This window comes from Gavialis gangeticus, unplaced genomic scaffold (genome assembly GCF_001723915.1).
Source record: "Gavialis gangeticus isolate Ggan-Ray unplaced genomic scaffold, GavGan_comp1, whole genome shotgun sequence".
Taxonomy (NCBI): Eukaryota; Metazoa; Chordata; order Crocodylia; family Gavialidae; genus Gavialis; species Gavialis gangeticus.
In genome coordinates, this window is record NW_017729015.1 from 13,285,942 (window position 1) to 13,304,756 (window position 18,815).

Here is an 18,815-nt window from a genome sequence, read left to right on the forward strand (position 1 = left end):
TATCCTTTACCCTTTTCAACCTTGGGCACCTCCCTTTTGCCACTTCTGTAGCTTAACCCTTATCCTGAGCAGCTGATGCTGAGTGTTTCAAGGACAAATCCCAGTTGTTTCAGCCCCCCACATCGCTCTGTACCAAGGGTACCCTTCACTTGGAGGGCAAGAATGACCTTCATTTTTGGGACAGGAGGCAAAAGACATCTGTTTTTCCAAGCTCAGACACTGTCTTTCTCTGAAACAAAAGGCCGCTGCTACTGCTACTACTACTACTCCCCCTCTTACTATTACTACTAATACTAGTGCTACTACTACTGCCCAGCCACAATTCAACTCTGGTACTAAATACACATATACACGTAAGCCTGATTATCAGAGACCTCTAGGGTCGTTTGTACATGCGCTCACTCTTTTTTTAAACCGTATTAACTGATGTGCATCCCACAGTTTGAATTAAGGGTTAATAGATGATCATTGACCATCAGCCCCTTCACAGAGGCTGCAAATTGGGTCTGTTCATGGGCTTCTGTGCTTAGCACTTGTGGTTGGAAGTAATTAGGGGTGCTTACAAATGTGTGGGAACACAAACCAGTTCTTTGCTTTCAGCTCAGGATACCCCCATGCCAAACAATGCATGCCCAGAAGAGGAGTTTGACCTGGCTTGCCTGGTGTCTGTATAGCTCACACACTTCAGCTGGACTTTTTGGCTGTTTTATCTAAAAAGCCCCACTGAGGTGTGGAAGCCCCGCTGAAGGGCACAAGCCATACGGGCACTGGGGAGCCAGGTCAAACTGATGTGATTCCTCTTCTGGTAATGCACTATTTGGGGGGGGTTTTCCATGTCTGTCAGCACCCTAGGAAGTGATAATAAGCTTGTTTAAGCACTGGTGCATTGTTACAAACCTACTGACCATTATCTAAAGTGCTGTTCCAGAAGCCTTAATGGGTAGAGTTGACCTGAGCACTGATGACCATGAGCTAACATGTAGGGAGGGATGCGGTGGGTGGAAAGGGAGCTCAGACCAGGACTGTGTGCTTGGGCAGGGCTGGGGACTTAGGATACTGATACTTAGTCATGGTGAGGTGTTGTTGGCACATTTGACTATGCAAAGGTGTTACCTGTGCCTGATAGCTTCTGTTGAGTTGCAGAAACCCAACTGAGTTTCCCTTCCAAGGACTGATCTTTACAATGCCTATCTGCTGAGTTTCTAAGCATGTTTTTTTCCTAAAAGCAACACCGTACAGACATGTTGATTAATAACGTTTAAATGGCCCATTTTGAACTGCCCTGGTCCGCATTAATTTTAATCCTCATTCGATGAGGATTAGTTAATTCAGACTGGAGCCAGTTTTAATTCGGATGACAGACATCCATGTGTATATAATGACGGCTGTAGTCCAGATTAAAATGTAATGTCTATCGATGGCCTGGGAGACCACATGTTGACTTCAGGTGGTATTACAGTTACACACACCCTTCTGGAAAATCAGACTCAGCATGACCTGTGTGTTCTCCATGCACGCAAGAGGGGATGATCAGGTTTGGGGTCACATTTTGCTCTGCTCCGGTTCGCTCTGACACAGGGCTAGTCTTCTACCAGCGTAGATCTGCAGTAAGTCTATTGAGTGCCATTGCCTTTGTCTTGGATCTGCATCCGTGCAAGTGAAATCAGAATGGTTTTGCTTTGTGTGTGCTCCGATCTGGGGCACACGAGACATCCCAACAAAGCCACAGGAATTGTGAACCAACAGCAGCTGCTTAAAAGAACTGCTCTGAAGGGACATACCCTGTTTCAAAAAGAGAGAGGAGGGGAAAGAGAGAGAGTGAAGGCACCCCAGGAGCCCTAAAAGGCAGATAATCCTGGTGCAACATCCTTGGTTTGCCCATTATGAAACAGGTGGCAGCATGGTTTCCTGTGTGAACATATTGGGGAAGGGTATTGTTGCCACAGTAACTCTTGGTGGGTCTCTGCAGTGCTCCAGGGACAAAGACCCTGATTCATCTTGGTGGAAACAAATCAAGGTGCTTTTGAAGTCAGCTTTATTGGCACCCTGCTATCCAGATGCTGAAACCATCTTAATCATAGCCCTGCATTGAAATATGGCCCATTTAAGGAACAGAGAGTAATGCTCCAAATGCTAGGTTCTCTCTCCACTTAAATAGATGCTGTCAAGCACTTTTTAAATAGCATTTAATTCTTTTTTTTCCTACACTGTCAAACAGTCATATAAAAGCTTGCAAATGATATTTTTCTCCCTACCGAAAGGGCTCTTTTTGCTTTTTTGGCTTTTCACCGGTTTTCTTATTTCAGAGTAAAAGGGATTAATTCACTGCTGCAGTCTCCAAGCCACTTCATAGTTGTCTGGCCAGAAAGAGCTCGGGTGGGATGGGGAAGTATTTGTATTCCAGGAACACCTGGAAGTCCTAGCTGAGATCAGGGCTCTATTATTCTGAGAACGTGCAAAGGGAGCATATCAGAGGGACCCCTCTCCCCAAATACTTGCAATCCCTATATAGAGGAGGCAAAGCTTGCAATAGGAAATGGTGATGAAGAGACTTGTCAAAGACATCCAGTGGGCCAGGGGCACAGAAAGGGGCCTCATTCTCACACTATGGTTGTTTTGCTCTTTCTGAAAACTGGGTATCTTTAAGGAGGGTCAAGGTGGGATTCTCAAGGTGGAGTCCCATCTCACTGCCAAGGGCCCATTCTGCCACTAATCTTGGAGGTCCTTCTGTCAGCAGGTGGCTTTGGCCATTGAAGCAGAGGTCAGGTGCACATTCAGAGACCTTTGCTCTTTTTTTCCGGAGGCCTTTCCACCCTTTGTTTTCTGTCAGGCGTAAAGGAAGCATCTTCTCTACATCTAGGGGCAAAGCATACAAGCGAAGGAGCATATGGGGTCTTAAAGCATCTGCTTATCTCTCAGAGCTGGGGAAAAAACCCCAGTTAACAGGAAATTCCCTTGCATTTCCTTCCCTTCTCTCCCCCCTGGTCCAGCGTGACCGAGAAAGCTTGGTGGGAGGAGTGACAGGTTTGCCTGTTCAACTGGCCCAGATCCCTGCAATATGCCTTCTCCTCTTGCTCATTAGTTCAACCATTTCATTGTGCTTTTGCAGTAGGTTGCAAAGAATTTGTGTGGAAGCTCTCTCTCGAAATTACAGACCTGACAGTCCCCTATGATCTCCTCTGCTTGAATTTAGCTCATTACGCTATTACTGGTTTTTAATTTTGCTAACGTAGGGCCATATGCAGCCTTTAGCCTGTGCACCAGTTTAAAAAAGAAAAATCACCCCTTTCATCCGAGTCTTCCTAAGCACTTTATAAATATTTATCAGCAGTGCTAGAGTCTCCACCTCCCTGGTGAAATAGGACACAGTTATTTTGCCCCCCGCCACCTCCACTTTATAGATGGGGAAACGGGAGCACAGAGTAGATGTGGGGTAAGATTTCACATATAGTCATTTGAACCTAAGCTCCTGAATTCATATTTAAATACTTAATTAAATTATTTTTAAAAAAAAAGTCTCCGGAGTGTCATTACAGCCAGCCCTGCTGTTGCACATAAAGTTTGAATTAGTGAGATTTAACACTAATGCAGATGACCAGTGTCTGGGATTAATAGGCTGAAATACATTGCTGAGAGATTTACACTTATCCTGGGTTAGGAGACTGTAGGAGTGAAGATTCGGAGCAGAGCTGAGCAAAGAACAGTAAATGCTTTCATTGAATATTCATTCAAAACTCGATGGGTGATTTCACCACTCTCACCGTCCCTGCGAGTTTTCTCTAAGCAGCAGCGGCTGAAATCTTTCACCCTCATCGGCTTCTGTATTGCAGATTTGTTTTATTGAATTGTCTGGATATTTCCATATAGTTAATTTTAGGCTGGCTGGCTGATGGCAAACTTTGCTCTCGGCCCAGTGTTTGGTCAGGTGAGTGGGACACATGGTGGCGTTTCTGTTCCCTGATTGGAGGAGGTGTGTCTTGCACGTGTCCACACGGCACCAGCGGAGGAATGTATAATTGAACCAATCGCTCCAAATCCGCTCTGTGGTTTTACGTCAGGTCCAGATAGGCGACTGGCATCTGTTTCATTGTACGTTGCAGATTCGATGGTATTTGAAATTCAAACTGCTCGCACCCCAGGAATTATTTGCAGAAGAAACTAATGAATAATTCCAAGTTAAAAATAAATGAGGGGGGTTTTCAACCTCCGTTCCAGGATAAGAACAGGCAGCAAAAAAATGCAGTGCCTGAATAATGATTCATCGAGAATTATTGACTTGGCTTCAGCGCAGTCTAAGGCTTCCCTCTTGCAGGATTGACCTAATTCCCATGAGATTGCCTCGAATCGTCTACCCAGGTTTGCAAAATCTGTGCACCGCGTTCGCATCGCAGCATGAGTCACGCAAGCAAACATCGGTTGCCGTTCTCTGCCCGTCGAATGGGGATGACCCTGACTGGGCACACAAGGGCTCTGCATGCTGATTACAGACTTGCTTCCCAATGGCTTTGGATTCTGGAAAGCTTGCAATCTGCTACAGATGGGATCCTATGCAAACCAAAGCCGCTCGGGAAGAGAGCAAACAGCAGCAGCCCAGCTAGGGAGGGTTCCTTGCTGTCCTCCTTCCAAGGCTTCTCCCATTGTGGTTATACAGCAAGTGCTGTCCAAGGTGGGAGCACAGCACACTTCCCAGGAACCCATTTTGCAAAATCAGATGAGGGAGGGATTGAGCTGTCCTTGTCCTCACCTGTACTTTTCCAGCCTCCAGGTATGTTGGTGTCCATTAGCGATCTCAGTGCTCACTCTGGCTCTGCCGGGCACTGATAGGGGCTGGCCCCAGCTGAAATATTGCAAGATGGATCATACTGTTTATATACTGGGGGCAGAAAAGCACAAAACTGACTGCCAACTGGTACAGATGGTTTCTCTCATAAAGCATCAGAAGTAACATCATTCCTATCCCTGGGGCTACCAAGGAAGAGGAAGGATGGTCTAGTGGCTATAGCCCTACCCAAGTGCTTGGAAGGTGTGTGTTCACTCCCCATGATAGACTTCTTGCATGACCTCAGTTAACAGAGTTAACAGCCCTTTCCTAAGTCGCAGAGATATTGTGAGGTGCCCAGATATTATAGCAACTAGGGTAGAGCATGATTTCTGGACTCCCCTCTCACTCCCTCTCAATTCTCAGAGCAGTGGCAATTTATTTTCGGGAGATGGATTCTTGCAAAACATTGAGCTGTTATTAGGCTTGTACGTGCCTTGTCCGTAAAAGTCTCATCTCCCATTGGAAGCAATTTCACACACTGACATCTGCTCTTCTTTCCTTTTTTCAGCCTATCAGCTCTCCAGGTGCCATCGTCCAACCATTGTTCCCAATGCTGAAATCATCACGGCGAATGAAGAATTTAACATAGGTAGCATCTTCCAACCTGCTCTTTCACCCTCCACCCGCACAAGATAGGCGGCATCAATGCATCAGTGCTCCCTGGAGACCGGTCCCTTGTTTCCGATGTCATATGATTCAGAAGAGCCTATTAAAGCATCTAATTATGCTGTTTCACATGATTTGGTGTGGGGAGGCTTGACCCTTTTGGGTACCTGGCTTCTGCCCTGAATGAGATGGATTTGATAGTTCTTGGAATTTCTATCCTTATTGGTATAGCTGCAAGGGCTCATTTGTAAAAGGCCAATTCTTGGTTAGAAGCTCACAGAGCTATTTGCCAGAGGTGTAGCAGCACAAATCTGCACCCAGGGCAGGCCCAGGGCAGTGCTGTCTGCTGTAGGGTCAAATCAGTCACTGCCGGGGTCATGGGTGTTTCTACGCTCCCACCTCAGTTACGCCACTGCCGTTTGCCTCTGTAATATCTTGAAGCCTTAAGATATTTGAGGCATTTAGGATAATACAAGGCGTGGAAGGTGGAGACTTGTTGGTTTTTTAAGTCCTTTTCTTTCCTGTGCCCTGAGCTCTTTGCATTTTCTGTTCTGCCCAGCACTGCACCTGCTTTGAAAGCCTGGCTGCAATCAGAAAAGCAGCCACAGTAAAAAAGCCACTGTTCTCACAACATCTGCTTCCCCTGGCCCAGATGCTCAACTGGAAACAACATAACCCCATCAGAATCAGTGGAGGGGGACACCAGTTTAATGCCAGCTTGAGAATATAGTCCATGGGTTGCATATACTTTTACCTCCCAATATTCCCACATAATTTATCCATCTGTAATCCTGCATGTTACCCCATAATGTTAAGGAGGAGTGAGCTGGATTTGTGTCTGGTGTGTGCATCACGGATGCCCACCCCAGGATTTATGGTGGTACAAGAAGCAAAAGGAAGCCGGGAGCGTGTGGCATTGGCTTTTTGAAAGGCCGTGACATCTCTGGGCAGGTGTTCAGCATGGTTGAAATTCAGCCTCATGCAGAGGGCATATAATATCGCTTCCCTCCTTAAAACCATGGCCTAGGATGGCGCAGAAGGAAGACAGAAGTGATCCTGAATAGGGGCAATTTTCAGCCATGTGGATTTGTATTTCCACAGAATAAAATAGCTGGATTCTGCAGCTATTGCACGGGGACCCCAGCAGTCCACACATGTGAGCCAGCTCCTGTAATAGCAGAGGGAAGACCTTGGGTCACTCAAGGACTAGAGCCCAACTGCAGCGCTGTCCCCTGTGCGCAGCAGTGCACTTACTCCTTTGTAAGCCAAGCCTTCTCCTTAGCTGAGACCTTCTGCCTTTCTGCTTTTCTTCCTCAGGTGACATTGTGAGATACAGATGTCTCCCTGGTTTTACTTTGGTTGGAAATGAAATCCTGACCTGCAAGCTAGGCACTCATCTCCAGTTCGAAGGTCCTCCACCCACCTGTGAAGGTCAGTGGCTTCCAACACATCAGCAAAGACTTTCTCCCTGGGCTGCAGGGAATGGGTATTCTCTGGGGGTGCCGTCTCCATCCACTTCCCAGGCTGGTCCTGAGCAGTGCCAGGGATATAATCAAAATATATATCTTGGGGCTGATACAGGCTTTGAAATCTCATAAATGCTATGGGAAATCCTCTGTCACTGGTTTCCATCAGCCTCTGCAACTTCATTGGGTGATACGGGGGCTCAGCACTGACCAAGCGAATTTGTCTGACATTGGGTAGCCCAGAGACACCCTCGGAGGCTGCAATTCAGGAAAGCACTTGAGCGCTGTTCTGAACAGCAGCCAGAATACCGCCTTTGCAGGCACTTCTTGACATTGGCATCTGGCTGCACAACCCAAGCATCCTTCTGCTGGGAGAGAAGAAGGCCTCTCTGACCGTTGGCCGGTGATATGTGAACAGTGGCAGCAAAGAGGAGCTGACTGCTGCAATGGGGAATCTTCCTGAGGGCCGAACCTGTGAACGACGGGTTCCTTATTAATGTGTCACAAGGGGGAAAAAAAATGCCCTGAGCATGGTGCAATGCACCGCGCACCCTTGAAGAAGCATCTCAAAGATGCCTCCACGCTACAATGGTATTTTCTTTATCTTGCTGATGTCTTTTGACGGGTTTCCTTTTTTTCATTCCAGCAGTGATTATCTCATCTTCTTTCTCCCCCATCTGAACATTTTGACATATAATGGGAGATTTTTCTACAGGTCTATTCTCTCTCTGGGATAGGGTAAGCTGAAGGAGAGAACAGGAGGTCATTCAATTATTTACTAGTGGTTGTTAGCCCTGAGGGTAAGGGGACTGCTTAAATTACATCTGGTCACCAATTTCTGGATGTCAAAAAATCACTGAAGGGATTAAGGATTCGGAAAGAATACACTGTTCTTCTGGCTGACACTGGCTTTTTTCTTTAATCTCTATTCAGTGCTCACTATGGTTTAAGACGCAGTCGCTGGCTGGATGGCTAGATAGATAACTAAATATCCTCTCAAGCAATGCTTTTCTGCTTAGTTTGTTCAAGCTCTCTTTCTTGGATTAGGTTTGGGGGGACGTTTTGTTTTCTGTTTTTAAACCCAGGGTCTACAGATGTTTCAACTGTTCTGAGATAGGATATGGTCTCACAATTCCTCCCAAATTCAGGGCTCCTGGCTTCTAATCCCCCTGCTACCACCAGCTCAACAAGTGTTGCCTGTGCCTCACTTGGCCATTCTGTAAAATAGGCAAAATAAAGTTTGCGTGGTCACAGGAGGGGTGTTGTGATGGGAACAATTGCACCGAGCTTCAGATCCTCAAATGAAAGGTCCCTCGTGTAACGAGGGCATAATCCAAACCTACGTTACTCCACTTTCATGCTGGTGCAACTCCATTGACTTTGACAGTCATAGGATCAGAGTGACACAGATGTGCGTCTGGGCACATCTGGCTTCCTCCAAATCTTAATGGCGCTGAGCACTGTTATAAAAACAGCCCGCTTCCTTAGGAGCCGAGGTCCAACTGAGACCTGGACGTTTCAGAGGAGCCCAAGGAAGTGAGGTGCTCCAGTCCTAGTGAAAGATAGTTGAACCCAGGAGCTTCAGTCCCATTTTGAAGACCTCCCCATTATTTTCCCTCACCTATTTTTGAAAGGCTTGGCCTTGGCTCCTTGTGATTGCTTCCACCTGGTGCTGGAAAGGAGGCCTTAGTTTCTGTGCTTTCTTGTTTCTATGTCTTTTAGTCCACTGCCCGATGAATGAGGTTCTGACGGACTCCACTGGTGTGATCCTCAGCCAAAGCTTCCTGGGAAGTTACCCTCATTTCCAGACCTGTTCCTGGGTGGTCAAAGTGGAGCCCGGATACAACATCTCCCTGATCATTGAGTACTTCCTGAGCGAGAAGCAGTATGACGAGTTTGAGATCTTTGACGGTAATGACTCCCTCTGGCAATGTCTTTTGTGGGCCAGGAAAGGGGTGGATACAAGGGGAGCGGTAGGACGGAGCGTGGTCCTTCGTGTGTTCCCACCATCCTGCACTGAATTTTTTCCACCGCAGTGCCCATGGCCCTCTGCTGTACCTGAAGAAATCTCTCCCTGAGGGCAACTGTGCTTGCGTAGCACGGTAGTCCATCGAGAAGCTAGTGGTTGGGTTTGATTTCCTGGGGGAGGGAAGAACAGTGATTTGACTGGGGAGGGGGGGACTTTCTACATGGGGAAGGGGAGCAGTTAAAGGAGGTCTTAAAGAGAAAAGCGGTGTGGGGCAAGGATGCCGGGGGGAGACAGATTGAGAGGAGAAATGAAATTATACCAAACCAGTCCAAGGCTACAGCCCTGAACTGTATGCTAGGCAATCGGCTCCCCCTGCTAGGAGCCAATATTTGGGTTCTCAGGAGTATCCTAGCTGGGTGACTTTTTTCAGGGATCACAGAAATGCAGCCTTAACCCAGAACGCGGTACTCACTGTGCCTGCAACTCCGTGCAACCCACTCTGTACCAGACAGTGCTTCTCAGGAGCAGTGAGGCCCTGGCCCTCTTGCATTTGACTCCACTACAGCCAGAATTTCACATCAAGGCTCTGGCTTACATACCTGGAGCAGCAGTGATGTGCGTTTTGCAGAGGGGATGCAGAACCAGGAGCCAGGTTGACTTCAGGGGGATCGCTGAACTGAGTCCCCCTCTGCCTGCATCTCTGGGCATCTCCAAGGGGTGTTTGGATGTTTTATGCCATGGGTCAAAATGTATCTGGCTTCAGGTGCCGGTGTGTCAGACAGGGAGTGACCTCTGTGGAGTGGGAGGGTTGTTGCTGTGGACCAACCCTAACTTTCAACTTTCCAATCCTTTCGTAAAGGTCCGTCTGGCCAGAGTGCACTGCTGCTATCTCTAAGTGGAAATTACTCTGCTCCTCTGATGGTCACCAGTACTGGAAATAGGGTCTACCTCCGCTGGTCCTCCGACCATGCCTACAACAGAAAGGGCTTTAAAATCCGCTACTCCGGTGAGTACTGAGCAGAAGCCAGAAATGGCCACCTGTCCAGTCCCTTGACTGCCTCCCTTCCCTTGCTTTTAATAGTTAAGTCAGGGGTTGGTGACCTACACCCATGGACCACATCAGGGGCTTCAGCATCTCTCGTGCCTGGGGGCTTTGTCAGTGTGCAGCAGCGAGAAGCTTTGCATGTACTGTGATGCACCATGCCACGGCCAGAGAAGATTTCAGCCCCAAGACTGTCTCGTTTTGACCTCACTGCGTTGGAGAAAAACAGGGTCTATGTCTGGTGTCCAATGCAAAGTGGACTGTTTTGGCTGGGGTCTACCCAAGAAACATTGACTGTGCAGGAAAAAGGAGGGGACACAAATTCAAGGCTCTCACACATGCCTAGAGGCATTTTCTACACATTTACATATATTATACAATTAACTGGCTAATCATGCAATAAACATAGGCCGGCCACATGTGAAAAGAAAGACTGGCCACAAGTGCAAAGTAGTCATCGTCCCACGATTAACTGGTTAATTGCGCAATAAATTTAGACCAGCCACACATGCAAAATAATTATCGCATGATAAAAATGACTCTCTGGCTCTAAAAAGAGCCAGCCAACTATAATAATAGCACTCGAAAACATGTTACGACTCCATAGCTGTTTTTTATCTAGCTTGAATTTGAACGTGTAGCAGGGCCCATACAAATATGCACAATCAAAATGAGAAAAGGGTTGCACCGTCTTAAATTAAGTAAGACGGGCTTTGCACAGCTGTGCACAAATGGAAATCCTCCACTCATGGCGGGGCCTGCCTAGCCTGTGTACTACTCAGGAGCTACTTAGTCACTATTTTATGGACTTTAACTACTGCTAATACTACTGAGTAGTAGTTCGATATTACTCAGGATCTACTTAGTCACTATTTTAAGGACTTAAGGTGAGCGCAAGCTTTTTGCTGACTTGGTGTGCCGGTGAATTTAACCTAAGGGAGCACTACCTGATGTACAGGTCTAAACCATTGATTTATGCCTCGAAGAAGCAATGTAGTCCCCAGAATAGTGCCCTGCCGACCTGAATTCAATTAAAGGTGGCTTGGATGCCATGTTATTAGATTGTAGAATAGATTAGGTAGTATTGAGACACCTGGTGGTTAACACCGCAAGCATAAAACCTCTTAAAAACTGTTTGGTGCCTGAACAGTGACTTACATTACAGTGCTCAAAGCTCAATATTAGGGTCAAATTCTCCTCCCATTCAAGCCTTGATGGGTGTTTTTGTCCATGCTCTCAAAGGAACAAGGTCAGGATCTTAAGAGAGGAAGCTTTAATTACTCTTTCGGCATAAAACACTTACCGGATGCAGCGTGTTTACTAAGAATTCCTAAACATTAATGAGTATTTTTCTGGAACTTAACGCATTTTAATTAATGAAAGTCATAAAACCAGAGAGGGAGCTTGCATGCATACTATAAATAAGTAACAGCATTACTCAGTAAATGGATTAATTAATATTTCAGTACCAAAAATTACCCTGAATTTCCCAAGCCAAAGTGAAACTTGGAAGTTTTGCTTGTCTGGGGGTGGGGAGGTTGGAACTTTTCCTTTTAATTTCTGTCCCTGATCTCCACTGAGGAGCCACAAACCGGAAGCAGAGCTCATTTGGGCTCATTGAGTTTCATCTGATTTGTCTCCAAATCCATTTCCAAATGGTGCATTTTGCTTATTTTCCCATATAAAAAGAAATCCTACGGGAATTGCTTCAGACCCTGCGGCCCCCGGGTGGTAATCAGCAGGATTTTCAACACTTCAGAGTACTGCAAGGGATTTTTTTTTTTTCAATAGTTTTCTTTTATGAAGCGGTGATCTGGCCTCAGGTTTGATCATAGGGTTTGTGTGACCTACAGGCTGACAGTTCTTGCTCATAACAAAACCTGCAATCAGCTGAGTTTTAGATGCTTTCAGGTATTCAAGGCAATATCCCCCCCCTCGCTACCTCCACAGAGCTTTGGCAAGGCTCGGTCCTGAGTGGTGCTGACAGCCCTCAGTTCACAATGGCTTCAACAAGAATCCGGGACGCCCAGAACCTCACAGGACTAGACCATTAATTATTAGGGGCAGGCTGGGGAAGGTGGGACTGTTGCAAGAAACAGTACAGGAGAAGAAGCTATGTTGGTGCCTTGCTGCTCCCTTTGCTCTGTGGAAGAGCAGAGCCTGAACTCCGTTCTCCCGTCATGCCAGGCAGCAGCGCTAACCCGCTGCAAAAGGGAGAAGGCACCTGACACAGGCCAAGAGCAAATTACTTCCCTCCACCCACCCTTGCACAAGGGGGTAATCAAGGGTGAAAAGGTCTCACCTTCCCGCACACCCCCCTACCCCAGATCTGCTGCTGGAGCAGCACAAGTGTGCACTGTGGCTTTACTCAGGACTCATTGTAGTGTTATAACCTGGTCCAAATATTGGTGGAAATCACTAGCAGGGACGGTGGGTTCTCAGCTGGTGCTGTGAGTAACACCAGTTCCTGACTCTGCAACATTACCTCCTTTTCCTTTATTGTGTGTGTGTAATTTTTTTTTCCTTTGCAACCTCTCTGTTTCCTATCAGACTTTGGCTTAAATCAAACATCATGTAACCACAACGCGTGGAGGGGAGAATCTGTCTCGACATGCTGCCTCCTTTTGTTCTGAGATGTGTGTTTTATTTCTTTTCCCCATCCTCCAGCTCCATACTGCAGCCTTCCTCCACCCCCTCTCCACGGCTCGATTCTCAGCCAAGCTGGGATGCTGCCAGGCAGTACCATCCGATTCGGCTGCGATGCAGGCTACCGTCTCGTTGGCCACAGCGTCGCCACCTGCTTGCGGCACCCTCAAGGCTATTACCACTGGAATGAAGCCATCCCTCTGTGTCAAGGTGGGGAAAAGGCGAATGCATTACTATTGGGATCCCAAACCCTCACTGTCTTTTTCAGTTGTAAGTCAGACAAAGCGCTGAATTTAATGGGAGTTTTGACTGCATATAGACCAAGAAAAAAAGAAAGGGCTGCACTGTTACCACCTTTGTTCGCCCGCTCTGAGTGCGGCTGGTTGCAGACGGCAGGGAGTGTTCATCTTGTCCAAACGCGAGTCAGCAGGCAGGGAGAGGAGAGGCAATTGCTCTGGCCAAAGTAGGCTGGGAGGTGCACAAGGGACCAGGCGAGTACCCTCCCCTGATCCTTATAAATGGTTTCCTATCCCATCAGCCATGCTGAAGTGATGCATGCAACTGCTCACCAGCCTGAGAATGGGGGTCACCTTCTGGGGTTGTCCTCTGGCCTGGGTTGATGGATCAAGCTAACCTGTAAAAAGTGTGGTGGTGTCTCACCTTCTCCAAGGCCCATGGTGGAGGAGCGTTTGTTCCCTGGAGAAAGGTGCAGCCCATCCTGGATGGAGGGACACAGCGGGCTTTTCAAATGGCCTTCGGACAGTCGAGCCTCAGTGGAAGCTGCCACCCTTGATCGTATTATATCTTAACAGGGGGGTTCCTAAGGTCCAGGCAGGGAGAGAAGCACCCCATTTCCATTGTCTTTCAGTAGGTGGACACACAACTGCCTCCTTTTAAATCTTCTCCTAATTTGGGCTGTCATTAGGCCCCTGGCGCTTTAAAAACAAGTAGTCTGGAGGGCTCCCACCCAGGGCACACGCTGTCCAGCTGTGCTCCTGGCTCTGAATTTTGCCCTAGTTCTCTCTTGGTCCCCACTTGCACATTTGCTTTCTGTTTGCACCTGTTTTCAATCCAGTCCCTGTTTCTCTGTTGATAAAATATTCATCTCCGTTCTGATGAAGTTTTTTCCAATTGCTTTGAATGTTTCTTTGTGGAATGTTCCAAGGGAATTTAATGCCAGGGATTAAACGTTGCCTTGACTGCTCTGGAAACCGGCACAGCTTGGGCAAGCTGCTCTCATGCCCACGTGCATTGTTCCTTCACCTTAATCCAGGGGAGTTTACTGTGGACTTTACAAAACAGCCTAAATGAATTAGGAACAAAAGCTCCACTTGTACTCCTGAATCTCTTACACTCATGTATAACCTCCACATCTAGGGCTCTGCATTCATTTGTCCCATTTTGGATAAAGAGCTGGCTGTGGTGACAGCTGAAGTGCTCTGCATTTCACAGAGCCAAGTTGAGACAACAGTGTCACTGATGTGTCACTCTGGGAAACAGGGGAGGGGGGGATTTCACCAAAAAAAAAAAAATCGATCTATCTATCTAGATATAGATATTTATCTATCTAGATAGATAGATAGATATATCTATATATATCTATAGATAGATAGATTTTTTTTTACAACTGTTTTACAACAAATTTTATAACAGGTCAGAATGCTTTGAAAATACAGGGTGATTTTCTTCTTGGTTGAAGCTTTGAATTGCAATGCAAAACATCCCATAAGGAAGGCAGGCACTAGTAAGAATGATACAAGCGGGTTTCCCTGATTTTGTTGAGCAGCCTCGGAGGGTGGTTTGTGATGTGGGCGCTCCGGTCAACTAGTCAGCTTCAGACAGTTGAAGATGCCCCCTTGAGCTTATATCCTAACGGGGGTTCCTGAGGTCTAGGTAGGGAGAGAAGCACCCAATGTCCATTGTCTTTCAGTAGGTGGATGCACAACTGCCTCCTTTTCAATCTCCTAATTTGGGCTGTCATTAGCCCCTGGGACTTTACAAAGAAGTAGGCTGGAGGGCTACTGCAAATACGCAGTCTGGATCCCCACTGACTCTGATTTGAGGGGCAGCTCACAGTTCGATTGCTGGCAGAGTTGGTGCTGGCAGACAGGTGCGTGGAGCAGGGTGACCCGAGCTACAAACAGCATAAGAGGCTGCACCCTGTGCCGCTAGCAGGGCGCGGGCCGGGGACAGAGTGGGGCAAAAGCATTCAGCATAAAGGGGGGCGCAGAAAGAGCACGTGTCTGAATGGAGCAGCTGAATCGCACTGCAAGACAGTTCCCAGCACCGGTGGCTGTCATGGCAACTGTCATTCGTGAGCAGTGCATTAAGCTTGCCGTAAAGAGTTTCCATCTGGTACCTTAAGAAGCAAGAATTAAGTGTTGGGATCTTGTTACAGCAAAGCCACACCCCAGGTAGTTAATATTTCTTAGCTTTAAGGGCCAAATCCTATTGCACCTCTTAGGTGTCTAAGTGCTACTTCGTTGTCTTTTAATATTTAATTGCAATCCTGTTCCACTCTGCTGGAGTCCACGAAAAGCCCATCAACACAAAAGGTGGGTCGCCCTTTCTCATCCTCCTCACCACTTCTCAGGACTGGTGCTGAAGGTAGGGATGAAGTTGCATTACAAAAGCAACAGATGTTCAGGGGCTGAAGTTGAAAACCACGTGGAGACTTTGATGCCTGAATATCACTTAAATACCTGATAGGTGAGCTGGGTCTGGCTTTTATCAGCTTAGTCGGCCACCAGCTCAGCGTCATTAGGCACGGTACTGCTGAGAAAGTGAGAGTGTGCCCACATGGTGTAAGGATCGGACTCAAAACTTCTGGGTTCTCTCTTTGTCTTTGCCACTGGTTCTTCCAGCGTCCTGGTGGCTGTCTCTTTCTTTCTCCCATGGTTTCTGCTTCCCCATGCTTATAAGAAGAAGCATGGTACTTGCCTGCTGCTCTGAAGTGCTTTGAGATCTACGGTACCAGATAACGGGATAGTCTTGGCTGGGTAGCATAAGGATTCACAGTGGAGCAGCTCCCCCATCTGGCCTCAGAGAGATCGGATGCATTGCTGGCTTGTGTTTGCTGCCCAGTGCGGCTACATAAACTCCAACATGTATTTTTTGTCGCTCTCTTCAAGCCAACTGGCAACCTTTTGTTTCTGGCTGTACTCCGCTCCTCTTCTTTTTTCCAGTAGCTAACACCACATGGCAGTGATTTGGGAACTCGACCCACAACATGGGATAAATTGCTCATACAATCAGCTGTGTCAGGAGGATGGGAACTGGGGTCCCCATAAACACATGGCCTAGTTAGCAAATGACATTTCCCATAGCTCTCTTCTGCCAGCTCATAATCCTTCCTCCCTTTCCCGATCCCCTCCAAATAATCTTTATTGCACGTTCCATCCTCGCTGACATTTATGGAAGTGGTGAAAAATATTCTGCTGGGAGCAATTGTGCATTGGCATGGGAAAGGGGGAGATGCGAGATGGTCTAATATGTTTCTTCTACCTCTGCCATCTACTTTTATGCTCTGCCTTTCGGGTCTTTTTGGGCAGCTGCATGTTTGCCATCAGAGCCTTTCCTGGCACGCTTGCTCCACGCAAATGCAGTTCTCCAATCCCCCCCCGGCAGCTCCCTCTATCCTTCCTGTTAGGCTCCGGATGAGTCTCTCCCAGATAAATGTTGACTTAGCTTTCCTTGGAAATGAATCCTAGATTTCATCCACTTCCCTGTCTCTCCTGGCTCGTGGCACCCGCTAGTGAACCTGGGTAATGCACTTGCAGAGCAGATGGCGAGTTTATTGCAGAAAACCGAGCCACTCTGCTCTGTACCGAACCTGGTAAATAAAGACTTAATAATCCTGCTGGACGATGCCAGATTTGCAAAGAGGGACATCATTCTGCTGCAGAGAGCAGGGCTCAAGAGCCCACGTGGCAAAGCAAACATCACTGGAAGGTCCGGCTAGCCGTCTGTGACGGGCTCCTCTTTGCATTTCAGCCTGGCCATCTGCATGTGAAGAGGCTAGGGTTTTGTGGGGGTGGTTTTAGTAGCTTAATGAAGTTTTGAGTTAACTACATCTGGCGTGAATAGCCTGGATTCTTCTTAACTACCCTCAGCATCAGCACTGGGTTTATGCAATGGAGAGTCTCCATATAAAATCAAATGGATTGCTACAGGCAAAGTAGCTTGGGCAGCCGAAGAGAGAGCTGGTTGTAGCACTGCATGTAAAGCATGCTTTTGGGCAGGGGTCTCAACCATATGGCTCCTGGAGGGGCCAGGACTTCTGGATCGTGGTCCAGGGGCAAGGCCCATTACTGAATTCCAGCATATGAAGCCCCTTGGGGATGTGTGTTGGCAGTCAAGGGGTGAGTGTCAGGTCCTTAATCTCTGCAGCTCAGGAACCTGCAGCAGTTAAAGCTGTCGCTGCTTGCCTTACCATTGGAGATGGGTCTGGATTTGGACCTCAAGGAGCCTCATGCTCCAGATCCCAGGGAGCCCGGGAAATGTGACCTCCCTGCCTTAGCTGCATGTCGACATTTCACTGGCATTCAGTGGCAGGTGGGCATCTAGCTCCTTCCAGGCCCTTTGAACACTCCTGGGCTTCATCTCCCCATGCCTCAGTTTCCACATCTGATCAATGGGGATGATGATGTTCTTTCTCATTATAGTAAGGGCTTACGGTAGAATCAGGCTCTGCTGCATCTCAGTACGGTGCCTCAAGCTCAAGGTCAGTCCTTCTTGGAAATGGTGTCAATACACCAGAAGGCCTGAGCCGATATAAAGCTTTGCTCTGCCTCGAGCTGCCTATCTGTAAGGCACCAGTTTCTCTCGGTAGTGGGGACCATCTTGGTTTCACTCTCGCTTGCTGGGCTTTGGATCAGACCCTTAAAAGCAGTGGCAAACCTCTGCTGACAGCCGTGGGCCTTGGATGAATTTTGTGAGCGCTTTTGCTTTCAACAGCTCTCTTTTCAGTGAAGTAACTAGACTCCTCCATCTCTTGTCCCTTCTTTTACCAGTCTACTTATGTCTGGCCTGTTTAGATTTTCAAGTCGTTTAAACTTCTGGAGGCAAACAGGATGAGATGGAAAAAGGAAGGAAATCAGCTGGGGTAGAGGATACCTCTTCACAATTGCTTTGATTGGCTATGATAACCAAAGCAAGGATTATAAAATGACAGTTAAAAGGGTAAGGATTTCCAAAGCCCGCTTCTTTCACCTCTGAATGAAATTTGTATTCAGCAAGGCTGCTAGTCTAGACACCCAGGCTTGTAAAAGATTCGCCAACCTCCTTAGCTTGCTGAAGTGACATACATGTGATTATCATTTCAACCAGGGATATGCCTGATCCTGCTAATAGCAGCCTGCTGAATTACTCACACCTATTAACAAGACCAGCACAGGCTAGGTGCTGCGTAATTGCATTCAGAGCTAAGACGCTGGCCGGCCTAAACGGTGGTAATGCGATAAAAGCCCCTTGCACCTCTAGTGGTGGAAAGCCACGCCACCAACAGGAAACAAAATGACTTGGGTTTCCCCATTTGACACCGGGCGGGATCCATATTGCAGCTGGCTCTGCCTTTGCAACCCTACGTGACCTGTAGAGAGAGTAACAGGAAAGGGGGAGAGAGGGAAGGGGCTTTGTGCTCGAAGTCTTGGATTCTGACTCGCCAAACCTAGGTTTATACCTCGGCTCTTTGACTGAGTCGCATCATCCTCCTACATTTCAGTTCCTGCCTCTGTAGAGCGACGATAGAGCGTCTTCCTCCAGATGTCTGTCCTATTTAGCTTTTAAGCTGTCTTGAACTATACTGTGTTCGGACAGACCTTGCACCGTGGAGTCCAGCCCTCGGGTGAGGAGGACTGAGCTTGCCTCAAGTGATGCTTGTAACCAGACAAATAGTTTGTTTGGGTTGAGGGTTGACCCCCATCCTCCACTAAAAAAAAAACGTATGTCTTGTCCCTGTCCACCACCACATTTTTCAGCATAATGAAAGGGGGAGGGAAATTGGGGGGTTGTTATCAGTTTAAAAAAACAGATCTAAATTCCAACATCGTTTTGATTAGAAAAACATAGAACCGTTCCTTTAGACAACAACAAGGGGAAATACTTTATTTTACCAATTTTTTTTTTCCCAATCAAAATAATTTTGGCAAATGTTAGCACCAAATCGCAAAATGTTTAAGTTCACCCAAATCTGCAGATTTTGGGGGGGGGGGGGGGGGGTTAAAAAAATTTTCCCCACCCCCAAAAGAAACGTGGGGGGCGGGG

At 47.4% G+C, this 18,815-nt stretch overlaps 1 protein-coding gene across 3 annotated transcripts in view; it reads left to right on the plus strand.

The window, feature by feature from the left end:
• Positions 1-18,815, plus strand: part of CSMD2 (CUB and Sushi multiple domains 2) — a 795,490-nt gene that overhangs the window by 698,876 nt on the left and 77,799 nt on the right. For all 3 annotated transcript variants that reach the window (XM_019512241.1, XM_019512243.1, XM_019512242.1), the window contains 5 exons: positions 5,331-5,411; positions 6,746-6,859; positions 8,617-8,805; positions 9,723-9,869; positions 12,573-12,761. In XM_019512241.1, coding sequence (XP_019367786.1) covers positions 5,331-5,411; positions 6,746-6,859; positions 8,617-8,805; positions 9,723-9,869; positions 12,573-12,761 — 720 coding nt within the window. The remainder of the gene's footprint in view (positions 1-5,330; positions 5,412-6,745; positions 6,860-8,616; positions 8,806-9,722; positions 9,870-12,572; positions 12,762-18,815) is intronic.